Genomic DNA, 13,088 nt, shown 5'->3' with positions numbered 1-13,088 from the left:
GAAATGGAAACAGGAGAACTGCTACAATCAATAGATGGATAGAGCCCTGCGGCAGCCAGCAACACTTTGGGTTCACTCCTCTGATCCTGGTTCTTGCTCTCCTCTGCTCATAGCCACCACCTCAGGAAATACAAAACACTTTCTCCAGCTCTCCCTCTCAGAGGGGGTGGCAGGTAGCCTAGTAGTTAAGAGCGTTGGGCCTGTAACCGAAAGGTCGCTGGTTCAAATCCCTGTGCCGAGCAAGGCAGTTAACCCCCAACAACAAGTACTCCCCGGGTGCCGATGACGTTGATTAAGGCAGCCCCCCCACACCTCTCTGATTCAGAGGGGTTGGATTAAATGCAGAAGACACATTTCAGTTGAAAGCATTCAGTTGTGCAACTGACTAGATATCCCCCCCTCAATGTGGTGATATCGTTTGTTATCTTCAAAAACAAAAGTGAACCTTTTAAGGCCCCGAATGGTTTGCTTACCCAGTTCTGCATCACATGGCCTTACGATTTCTCCTGCATTGCTGCATTGGCTCCTTACCTGGAGTGGCTGTTTCTCTTGCCCATTAGAATGCATTACCTGAGCCCAGCTGTGGCACTTTAGGGCCCGAGACTAGGGATCAGTGTAGACAGCTACTATCCTGGGTTCTGACAGAGCAGAGCTGTCTCAAGGTGGATGGGAATGGAAACTCATCGTCTGGGTAAAAATGCAAGTGTAATCACACTCACAATGAGTTGTCTCCAATCTCCATGCAGTTTAGGTGTGAGCCAAGGACAGCAGCTGGCTGTGTGTGGGTTTATTGTTGTGTCTCAGGACGAAGGCCGGGTTCTTGAGAATGAGACAGTGGGTCCCGACGGGAATGCGACCCGCAATCCGCTTTCAATGACAACACAGTGAAGCCCGAAAGATGGGAGGAGAGAGGGAGGAAATTGAATGCACTCTACGGGTAGGAAGAGGAGATCGGAAAATCACATTACTTCATTGCCATGCCGGTCCAGATAGCACCGTAATGTATGGGCCATATCAAAAACAGTGAGCGAGACTGGGTGGATGAACAAATGTGTCCGAGGCAAAATATCTCTCCATCGGACGCCAGGGGAGAAGAGAGGAGCCAGAGACAATTTATATCTCCCCTGCAGTCGTTTTTATGTAATAAGCCCATTAAATGCTGTGGCGTCCCATTCGTCCCTTGCCCCAGTAAAGCATATCTGTCAGCGGAATGGGCTTTGCGGCGCATCCAGCATTATGGAAGACCCTTAGAGATAACAGGGAAACATGTATTGGTTTCATGTAGTTAATTTATAATAACATCCTGTAAACCATGCCAAGAGAGGATAGGGATGCCAGCCACCGACAGGGCTGCATCTGAGGCCCGTTTTTCAGTCTGTGCTTTTGTGTGTGGCAAATGTCCTTCCTGTTTAAGGAATAACAAGAGAAGAGACACGGTTAAGAAATGAACAAAGAACATGCATAGACCCATTACAAATCCTGCACAAGGTTGATGAAGGCTTTACGTTTATTAAAAGCCTCAAAGCCTACTGTAAGAAATACAATTTGCACTTGACACCAAAGTCACAATCTTCAAAATGCCCTCCCACCATTTCTAGAAAAATAAAAATGTTAACACGCTATTATTAGTTTAAAAGCACTTTATTCATCTGTATCGAAACATATTAAATCTTTATCAAATCATAATCCACATCACAGGTTAGTTACACACAGTTTGTCATGTCATCTTGAGCCCTGCAAGATGAATGGATTACATAATATTCAGTCATTATAAAGCCTTCAGCAGAACTCATGTGTTAGTCAAAACGTTCCCCCATTTCAGCTGGCTTAGCGAGTCAGGGTGGGACTGACACCTTTTGGTTCCAAACAGATATATGTAATGTACAGCAAAGAGACTAACATCAGCCAGTTCATCAGAACCTGACAGCCACATAGACCATACACCCACAGGGAACATTATAGCACTACCTGATTCACTCACAGCTCAGAGTTGAAATATAATCATGGCCTTTCACGGCAACCAGTAATGATCTTGGAGAGGTTTCCAAAAGAACAGGCCGAGCCTCCCACAGTGTTGAGAGTTTAGGTTTGTGTGTGGTTTCACAGTGGCAGATGATAGATGTGTGTGCGTGCATGGAGTGTGTGTGTGTGTGTCCTAGAGTTGGCTGATGTTTTGGCTGTAGGAAGCAGCATCTGTCTGATGGCAGGCTGGTGTATAATTGTAACGGCGCTAACTCATTATGATGGCACTCTCACAAAGACATTACCCTACACACAAAGGACAACCCACTGGCAGCAGCCCCCCCCCCCCCCCCCCCGCTAGTGAGGGGGTTACTAGTCTTAACTAAATAACTTCTATATAGACAAACTGTTGCTCTGTGCCACAGGTGCGATACTTCCTGGGAAAGCACAATCACTTAGGGACCTCTGATTACCCATGAGTTTCTCTGCCCTCACATTGTATCACAGCGATATGCAGAAACGGTGAGGCATTACTGACAGTCTAGCTAGGTGATTTCTACTACCATCCCATTGTCTTTGGATGTCCACACAGAACATCAGTCACATACTTGATTGAGGTACATAGAACAGATTCCTCCTTTTCTTTCGTCTCATTATGGGTCTCCATATTCTCGGAAACCTGTACTACAATCTTGTGTAATTGCGGCAGATACTCACTTAAGTTCTGGGGAGGAGATGCATCAGGAAAGATACTTGACTCGGGAAGGGAAAGCTCCATATGATGGCCTATATTTCTTGTCAAAAGCGCAAGCTGATGGCAATACTCATCAAATATATGGGAAGTCTGAAATACGTGACAAACTGACTTTTTAAAAATGAGTATTAGTTACAATAAAAAATAAATGTAATGCAGGACACGCATGTGTGGTTGCAGGATGAGGGATAAAGGGTCCAAATGCAAGACTTTCTAGCACAATTTGGGACAGTTGGTCACCCTAAGCTTGCCACGAGAGATTTGATCCTTCTATTACAGACCATGTGTAAGTGTCAAACGTGGTCCCCCTCTCGACACCTCGGGCAAATAGTCTGATCAGCTGGCAGTGAACACTGTAGAGAGAGAGAGACACACACACACACACACAGAAGAACAGTTACACATTTATCAACATAATGAGTGTTCGTTTCTAGTCGGACTTTACTGTTCATATCACAGATGTAAAACTAATGGAATGGAGATCAGGTTCCAAGTTCAGAAGCTTTATTGTCCATTTTAGAGTAAAAACTGAGATTGCTATTTAGCTTTCACGTGGCTTGGTTACAGAAACACTGTGATGAGTTTTGGAATGGTCCAGTAGTAGTGTGGCAGTTAATGCAGTATAGAGACCCTGACTTTAATAAAAGTTCAACTCAGATGATGCTACAGATTTTATTTTACAGTCAGTCACACTGGTGGTTCAAATAGTATTTGTTTTCTTTTAAATACTTCAGCTGTGCTTGACTGAGCTTGCCTGGTGCAATGGAACCAACGGAACCAATGGAATAGCCTCAAATGTGCATACAGTGCCCATCAGGCAATCCAGACAGACTCAATCAAACACTTAACCAAGATACTTTAAAAAAAAAAAATACAATTGAAGTCACCTACTGATATTGTGTCTAGCAGTGAAAGAAAGCAGCCTATTTCTTTCGGTCTTCTTTTTTTCTTTATTTTTTTATTTTTTGGGAGCGATCAGGGTTATCACCATTAATTATCTCAGCCACTCATTCGCTGACTCATTCCAAGAACAATTACTGGAGAGGAAAAAGGCAATAAATGAATGGACTAAAAGTGAGTAGGCTCTTAACAGTGGAAGGGATATTAAATTAGATAAACTAGGATTACACAGCCATGCCTCATTGGCAAAGTATAATGGAGCGTAAAGTAAATGTGTTCAGGGGGAAAGCCACTGTTGTGCTATATAAAGAACTCTACTGACATTGTGGTGGTGGAGGGAGAGCCACCATCATGCTATATAAAGATCTCTACTGATATCGTGGTGGTGGAGGGAGAGCCACCATCATGCTATATAAAGATCTCTACTGATATCGTGGTGGTGGAGGGAGAGCCACCATCATGCTATATAAAGATCTCTACTGATATCGTGGTGGTGGAGGGATAGCCACCATCATGCTATATAAAGATCTCTACTGATATCGTGGTGGTGGAGGGAGAGCCACCATCATGCTATATAAAGATCTCTACTGATATCGTGGTGGTGGAGGGAGAGCCACCATCATGCTATATAAAGATCTCTACTGATATCGTGGTGGTGGAGGGAGAGCCACCATCATGCTATATAAAGATCTCTACCGATATCGTGGTGGTGGAGGGAGAGCCACCATCATGCTATATAAAGATCTCTACTGATATCGTGGTGGTGGAGGGAGAGCCACCATCATGCTATATAAAGATCTCTACTGATTTTGTGGTGGTGGAGGGAGAGCCACCATCATGCTATATAAAGATCTCTACTGATGTTGAGGTGGAAGAAGTGGGACCACTGTGTGTGTGTGTGTGTGTGTGTGTGTGTGTGTGTGTGTGTGTGTGTGTGTGTGTGTGTGTGTGTGTGTGTTTGCACGTGGGTAAACCTCAAACTTCTTAAATCTCTTAACAAAACCAACGTATTCAAATTCTGAATAGCATACCTCACTTGTATATCCGCATGAGGCAAGATCTCCCCGTCACAGTTCCAGTTGCTATGGCCTGTGTCGTTGTTGGGATGGGCCGTACAGACTTGGTTACAGATCTTCTTCCCACTGGTCTCACTCAGATCCACCTCTGAGATCACGTTGCTGTGCTTTGGAGCAAAACGGAACCGACGCACACGGTGCACCTCCACGAAGGACATGTCAAACTGTGGAGGCAGAGAAAGATGGAAATTAGGAGAGGGAGGTATGGAGAGGGAGGGATGGATGGATAGAGGTAGGAATAAGAAGGGAGTAAAGACAAGAGGGGATGGATAGAAAGTAGGGAAAAGAGACAGAAAAGAAGGGGGTCAGTCAACAGTACCAAAGGTCTCAATCTTTCACTGCCCTAGAAAACAATCTCCCTTTATCCCCCCCATCACTACTCAGTTCTACTCCACAGACTGTCTGGGAGGAGAGGAGCGTGTCAGAGCGATTTATTCTCCATCACACTCACTTTATGACTGGGCCTGGTTAGTATTCATACCAAGTGTCCCCTAAAAAGCTTTCTGACAAAACTATGAATACACTTACTGGCCTCTCACTCCTTGTTTCGCTCCGTGGTGGATGGGCTATGGAGATATTACAGAGGTATAATGCAATGAACATCCTACCGCCCATCCTGTGTGTGTAGCAGTATGTGCAGGAGGATGATGCAAGTTATCCAGAGCGCTTTGTAGAATTGGGATATCGCTTTGAAGAATTGTGGGATATTTACGAAAAGTGAGAGAGCGGAGTGAGACGCAAGAAAGGGCCTGAACTGAGGTATACCCTGATTTAGAAAGAGCTGTGTCAGCCAACTAAACCATGAGGTCTGCAAGCAAAGTACAGGGAAACTCTTTCCCAGTCAATCTCCATCTCTCTCCGAAGGCTGAGTAACCCATGACATGCGGTACGTGAGAGAGATGAGTGACTGAGTAAGTGACAGAGGAATTCTCCATCTCCTCCTGAACTCTTTGTGACTTTCAAAAGTTTTACTGGCTTGATCCACAATACATTACCATAGATTAATATGGTTTGAAAATAATCAGTACTGACTTAGCAAATAACTTTGCTAAATCTTATAACTTTTGGCGGGGGTGATATCCACCTCTGATTGAATTATCTTACATCTAATGATATTTTATGCTTGGCAATGTGAAAATAAATAAATAATAGCAAATGGTTTTCTCAATAACAACTCAGAGTTCCCCACCTGGTCGTCCTTGTTGGTGTGTCGTATGAGGTGTCGGAGGAAGTCGAGCCGGGAGGCCTTGCGTACCAGGATGAGGTCCGTGGTGCCATCGGCCAGGTGGGCATAGGGCGACAGGCCTCTAGGGCTGCGAGGACATGCACAGCTCATACAGGCAGCGTTGATTGCTAGGAACTTCCCCCGGATCACCCGCCATACACCATCACTGCTGGTCTCTTTAAACACAAGAGGAGTTGATCGATTAAATGTGTCATCCCTTTGGGGAAATTCTTCCTACAATTCTGTGTCTGTATTATGCTAGTAAAATATAAACACTCTTGTTGACACTTTGGGTGCTCTAAAATCAGGAGCGAGTGTGTTATTACACTCATGTGATGCCACTCGGTAACATGGCAGAATCAAAGTCTTCTGCCATTAAATTACTGGTTGAGTGGTTTAATGGGGATGTACAGTAACTCCAAAATGTCTGGGTGTTTTACGATAATATCCCTGATCGCATGGGGAATATTATGCGATCCGAGTCCATAAAACGCTTAATTATTCTACTCGTCTCGTAAAACAAACTCACAGGAATGATAACCTGAACCAACATTAACAAGTCCACAGGGATTAAAAAAACATACATTTAATTGGAAAGTAAATGATTAGAAGTCTTTAAAAACTACCAATCGGATTATGATTAGACATTTACAAACCTTATTGTAGGTCTTGGCATTGTCTTAGCTCGGGAACCTCTCAAGTGTCCCTCACACATTAACATTTCGGGAGGCTTGTTTGCGACGTGGCACGCAGCCGGCGTCTTGCCCCATTGCTTAAGCAGTTGTTGGAGATTTGATCGCCAAAACGTGTGCAGAAAATCCACCGCCAACTGGCAGCCAGACCAACTATCTCCTTGATTAGTGGGGTTCTGTCTCCGTCTGTGTGTGTGTGTGTGTGTGTGTGTGTGTGTGTGTGTGTGTGTGTGTCAGCACCACAGGGACCTGTCGCCTCAGCCAGCGCTCCAGCCAGCCACGACAGAAATGCCGTAAATTAACACCAATTAGAGTCCCGGGACATGAGAGGAGAAAGGGGATCTCTGTGGCTCTCAGTAAACTGTACTTATCCTCCTATCTGCTGCTCAGAATAAACAAATGCCGGCTGAGAAGAGAGTTTCCCATTTCCCAAAAGTGGGGACTGTAGTGTATGTGTGCTGTGGGGTAGATAAAGGTCTGGGATGAGAAGAGTGGGCTGTGTGGAGTGTGTGTGTTCAACACCAAACGGTATACTATGACTGTCTGTAGAGCGTCATGGCAGTGAGAGAGAGACAGACAGACGAGGGAACTGACATGGGGACAGGAGGGACATCAGCTTTATCAACAGACATGGCAACAGGGAAAAGACTACACACAGCACACACTTACAGAGGACTATAACCTCTTACCCTCGTCAGAGTTCTCTTCAGCCATCTTGTAGACATGATCCCCTGAGAGGAGTTGCCCATTGTTGGCACCCTGCTCACAGATATGGCACCGAGTTCTGCACTTGATCTTGTCTCTAGGGTTCCCCAGGTTGTCCTTAGCGGGCAGGAAAGCGACGGTCCCTTCATAATATTGATGGGTCAGGAACGTCTTTAGGCCTGCAGCAGAAGCAGTGTGTGGCTTTGAAAATCCTGATGTTGACACTGTGTGAAATGTTTAGTTCCTCCACTCATTCCTCCCTTTCACTGTAGGTCATATTCGGAAATTGAGATTTTTTTTACTACATAATCTACTAACTAATTGTTTGACTGCAATTGTAATAACAATTATAACTCCATTATTTACCTGAGAAGTCGTATCTGGAAGGCCCCATCCAGCGCTTCCTCTCGCTGTCCGTCAGCACGTCTCCGTAGAAACCGTATCCGAGCAGCGAGACGGAGTACCTGAGGAAGGTGTTGTTGTGATGGACAGAACACACGTCCATGGGTTGGGAGTCACCTGGAGGAGGAACACACAGAACAATTGACAGAAAGGGCCTTATTCAACTGGTTGGAATGATGTCACGGGACACTCAATATAGAATAGTCTTGGTGTCAGAGTCAATGCCATTTCAATATCTGTCAATTCAGAAAGTGAACCAAATTCAAATTTGTCCTCATTGAAAAGCGTGGAAGAGAACTGGAATATCAGTGTCCTTCCTGAATTGACTAGAATTGACCCAAACCCCCTGGACAGGACTCTACTAGAGTGCAATGTTATCTCTTTAAAACCACACTCCAGACTGTGTGCATGGGACAACACAAGTGTACCTGCAGGACTTAGGATGCTGTACTGTACTCGGACATAGAAAGCTGTACTATTGAGAGATGCAGCTAATTGTGAGCATTGTCACCGAGATATATTAAGAAATTCTATTAAATCTCCACGTTGACAGGTAGAAGACAGATAGACCTGTTTGGTACGGAGAGTATGTGTTTGTGTGTGTGTAGCTACTTACCCATGATGATGTGCAGGGCTGAAGTCACTGGATCGTTGGTGCCTGTTGTAGAATAGCAGATACAGTCAGTCGAACCTGTTGGATAGGAGAGATACAGGCCTCGTCAGTCATGTAATAGTATCTTGAATCTCAGGACAAATCCCAAACCAACTTTGGGGGTCGTTTTCCCAGAAAGTCCTGTATCCAGGAGTTATTATTGTTTAAGTGTTTAAATATGCTTTTATTGAATCATCAATGGCCATAAAAATGTTTTATGAAGAGAGTTTCGAGATGGAGTTAGAAAAAGAGCTTAAGTAGTTTTATTAGGCAGAAATGAGGTGATATGTATCAGAGCCAAAGAAAGATATCATAGCCAATGGGTCTGTCTGGATCTGGGCAATCAGCACTCACTACACAGTAAAGGAGGGGAAAGCAAGACACAAACCCTTCCTGGCACTTGAGAGAAATGTTCCGTTTGACTTCGAAATCTCTGATTTGATATTATGGTAATAGGTCTCTATCGACCGTGCGCTACCGTTCAGCCGGGGGACAGTAATTTCAGGCATATCTGTCACAGTTAGATAATTTACGATCTGTTGAGACGAACCAACGACACCAAGACAGACCGGTGAGGAGACAGACTTATTTCCTATTTCCATCTCTACAGCTAGACTGCAGACTTATGCTAGGTATGCTTCCCAAATGGCACCCTATTCCCTAATAGGCTCTGATCAAAAGTATTGCACCATATAGGGAATAGGGTGCTATTTGGGATGCAAGCTAGATGTTTTCAGCTGACTCAGGGAACCGTGACAGAACAGAGAGCCTGGGAAATCAGCCCTGCCGTTTACAGATGGACTCATTGCTTAGTAATCACACTCTTCTCTTTTCAGATGGCTCTTATCAAGAATCTGACAATGACACAGCAGAGAGTAAAGGGGTGACATGGGCTGACTGGTTTGCTTCTCCAATACTTTTTGAAAAGTTATTGAATTGAAAACTTACTGTAGTGCTACACAGTGGTTTACACTTCCATATTTCTTACTCAAGTGAAGACTGGAGATATGTGTGTGAAGGAAGCCTGGCTGTCTTGGGTGTGTGACTGTGTGAGCCAAGCATGTATTTATTATGGATCCCCATTAGTTAGACCTACTCTCCCTGGGGTCCAGCAAAATTTTTAAAACATTACAATACATTCACAGATTTCACAACACACTGTGTGCCCTCAGGCCCCTACTCCACCACTACCACATATCTACAGTACTAAATCCATGTGTATGTATAGTGCGTATGTTATCGTGTGTGTGTGTGTGTGTGCGCGCATGTGTCTGTGACACATTGTGTTGCTTCAGTCCCCGCTGTTCCATAAGGTGTTTTTTTTATCCGTTTTTTTTTAATGTAATTTTACTGCTTGCGTCAGTTAGTAGATGTGGAATAGAGTTCCATGTAGTCATGGCTTTATGTAGTACTGTGTGCCTCCCATAGACTGTTCTGGGGGACTGTGAAGAGACCTCTTGTGCCATGTCTTGTGGGGTATGCATGGGTGTCTGAGCTGTGTGACAGTAGTTTAGACAGACAGCTCGGTGCATTCAACATGTCAATACCGCTCACAAATACAAGTAGTGATGAAGTCAATCTCTCCTCCACTTTCAACCAGGAGAGATTAACATGCATATTATTAATATTAGCTCTCTCTGTACATCCAAGGGCCAGCTGTGCTGCCCTGTTCTGAACCAATTGCTCTGAGTCAAGTCCTTTTTTTGTGGTACCTGACCACACAACTGAACAGTAGTCAAGGTGCGACAAAACTAGGGCCTGTAGGACCTGCCTTGTTAATAGTGTTGTCGAGGCAGAGCATTGCTTTATCATAGACAGACTTCTCCCCATCAGCATCAATATGTTTTGACCATGAGTTTTCAATCTAGTGTTACTCCAAGCAGTTTAGTCATCTCAACTTGCTCAATTTCCACATCATTTATTACAAGATTTAGTTGAGGTTTAGGGTTTAGTGAGTGTTTTGTTCCAAATACAATGCTTTTAGTTTTAGAAATATTTAGGGCTAACTTATTCCTTGCCACCCACTCTGAAACTAACTGCAGCTCTTTGTTGAGTGTTGCAGTCATTTCAGTTGCTGTAGTAGCTGACGTGTATAGTGTTGAGTCATCCGCATACATAGACACTCTGGCTTTACTCAAAGTCAGTGGCATGTCGTTAGTAAAAATTGAAAAAAAACAAGGGGCCTGAACAGCTACCCTGGGGAATTCCTGATTCTAACTGGATTATATTTGAGAGGCTTCCATTAAAAGAACACCCTCTGTGTTCTGTTAGACAAGTAACTCTTTATCCACATTATAGCAGGGGGTGTAAAGCCATAACACATACGTTTTTCCAGCAGCAGACTATGATCAATAATGTCAAATGCTGAACTGAAGTCAAACAAGACAGCCCCCCCAATCTTTTTATCATCAATTTCTCTCAGCCGTTGGGTGTAAGTGCTGTGCTTGTTGAGTGTCCTTCCCTATAAGCATGCTGAAATTCTGTTGTCAATTTGTTTCCTGTGAAATAGCATTGTATCTGGTCAACAACAAAAAATCCAGAAGTTTACTAAGGGTTGGTAACAGGCTGATTGGTCAGCTATTTGAGCCTGTAAAGGGGGCTTTACTATTCTTTGGTAGCGGAATGACTTTAACTTCCCTCCAGGCCTGAGGGCACACTCTCGCCATTAGGCTTAAATTGAAGATGTGGCAAATAGGAATGGCAAATATCTGCCATTATCCCCAGTAATTTTCCATCCAGATTGTCAGACCCCGGTGGCTTGTCATTGTTGATAGACAACAATACTTTTTTTCACCTCTTCCACACTGACTGTAGGGAATTCAAAATTACAATTCTTATCTTTCATAATTTGGTCCGATATACTTGGATGTGTAGTGTCAGCGTTTGTTGCTGGCATGTCATCCCTAAGTTTGCTTATCTTGCCAACAAAAAGTCATTAAAGTAGTTTGCAATATCAGTGGGCTTTGTGATTCAATGAACGAAGGAGCCGAGTTGGCCTTTTTTCCCAAAATGTAATTTAATGTGCCACAAAGCTTTTCACTATCATTCTTTATAGAATTTATATTTGTTTCAGGGTGTAGTTTCTTTTTCTTTAGTGTAGTTACATGATTTCTTAATTTGCAGTACGTTTGCCAATCAGTTGGGCTGCCAGACTTAATTGCCATACCTTGTGCCTCATCCCTCTCAACCATACAATTTCTCAATTCCTCATCAATCCAAGGGGATTTAACAGATTTTACAGTCATTTTCTTAATGGGTGCGTGCTTATTAGTAACTGGAATAAGTAGTTTCATAAATGCGTCTGCATCTGGTTGCTCCTCATTACACACCAGCAAATATTCTTTACATCTTCAACATATGAATCACAACAAAACTTATTGTATGACCTCTTAAACACTATATGAGGCCCAGCCTTTGGAACTTTGGTTTTCCTAGATATGGCTATTATATTGTGATCAATTCATCCTATGGATTTGGATACTACTTTAAAGCAAATATCTGCAGCGTTAGTAAAGATGTGATTAATACATGTTGATTATTTAATTCCTGTGCTGTTTGTAACTACCCTGGTAGGTTAACTGATAACCTGAACCAGGTTGCAGGCACTGGTTACAGTTTGAAGCTTTTTCCTGAGTGGGAAGGTTGATGAGAGCCAGTCAATATTTAAAAATCACCCAGAAAATATACTTCTCTGTTGATATCACATACATTATCAAGCATTTCACACATATTATCCAGATACTGACTGTTAGCACTTGGTGGTCTATAGCAGCTTCCCACAAGAATGGGTTTTAGGTGAGGCAGATGAAGCTGTAGCCATATTACTTCAACAGTATTAAACATTAGATCGTCTCTAAGCTTTACAGGAATGTGGTTCGGAATATTGACCTCAACACCGCCTCCGTTGTCATTTCTGTCTTTTCGGTAGATGTTATAACCATGTATTGCTACCACTGTATCATCAAAAGGTATTATCTACGTGAGTTTCAGAGATAGTCAGAATATGAATGTCATCTGTTACAAGCAAGTTATTGACTTCATGGACCTTGTTTCTTAGGCTACATATGTTAATATGGGCTATTTTTTTAGCACTTTTCTGGTCTTGGATCATATCATTTACCAGTCATTGTTTCAACGCAGTCATTTTCAAACAATAAATCTTAACACCCAGTCAACATATTCACAGAAGAGAGAAAACTAGCTACTCTCTCAGCTAAAAATATCCCTCTGAATTTCCAGATTTTTATCTAGGAGATATTTTCTGCAGTTTTGACCCACTTCCTCATTCAAATCATTCCAAAGCTTCTCTCACTATCTCCGTCTGCCTACCTAATAGAATATCAGTCAAGGTTCAGTCATTAACCTAAACATAGTACCTAGAAAATATGTGATAAGACAATGTGAATGTGTTGAACTACACACAGCCACTAGGTTTCTAGGTAGGTTACCTGATAAAACTGTGGACTTGGATACTCTAACCAAGGCTGTATGTGTGCTGTGTTGACTTTGTAAACACACATACTATTCAGTGAAAGTCTATTTGATACTGAGAGGTTCTGTTCGCTATCTTACCACGTCTGATTAATACATCATTATTACTTTGAGCTATTATTTCTCCTGGTATATCGAACCGCAGTACACCATGACAGTTGGTTATCACTATCACTTATCAGCCTCAAAATTAGGTTTTGATTGATTGATAGGTAACAACATTTCAAAT

The 13,088-nt window shown here is 43.0% G+C and overlaps 1 protein-coding gene across 2 annotated transcripts in view; it reads right to left on the bottom strand.

Moving 5' to 3' along the window:
- Positions 1 to 1,489: 1,489 nt before the first annotated feature.
- cerk (ceramide kinase) overlaps positions 1,490 to 13,088 on the bottom strand; it is a 39,500-nt gene continuing 27,901 nt past the window's right edge. For both annotated transcript variants that reach the window (XM_045699670.2, XM_014152780.3), the window contains 6 exons: positions 8,333 to 8,407; positions 7,681 to 7,833; positions 7,299 to 7,493; positions 5,882 to 6,093; positions 4,648 to 4,856; positions 1,490 to 3,069 (listed from right to left, as the gene is read on the bottom strand). In XM_045699670.2, the coding sequence (XP_045555626.2) occupies positions 2,958 to 3,069; positions 4,648 to 4,856; positions 5,882 to 6,093; positions 7,299 to 7,493; positions 7,681 to 7,833; positions 8,333 to 8,407 (956 nt within the window). In that variant the 3' untranslated portion in view covers positions 1,490 to 2,957. The remainder of the gene's footprint in view (positions 3,070 to 4,647; positions 4,857 to 5,881; positions 6,094 to 7,298; positions 7,494 to 7,680; positions 7,834 to 8,332; positions 8,408 to 13,088) is intronic.

This window comes from Salmo salar, chromosome 17 (genome assembly GCF_965601325.2).
Source record: "Salmo salar chromosome 17, fSalSal1, whole genome shotgun sequence".
Taxonomy (NCBI): Eukaryota; Metazoa; Chordata; class Actinopteri; order Salmoniformes; family Salmonidae; genus Salmo; species Salmo salar.
This window is presented reverse-complemented; position numbering and strand designations above follow the sequence as displayed.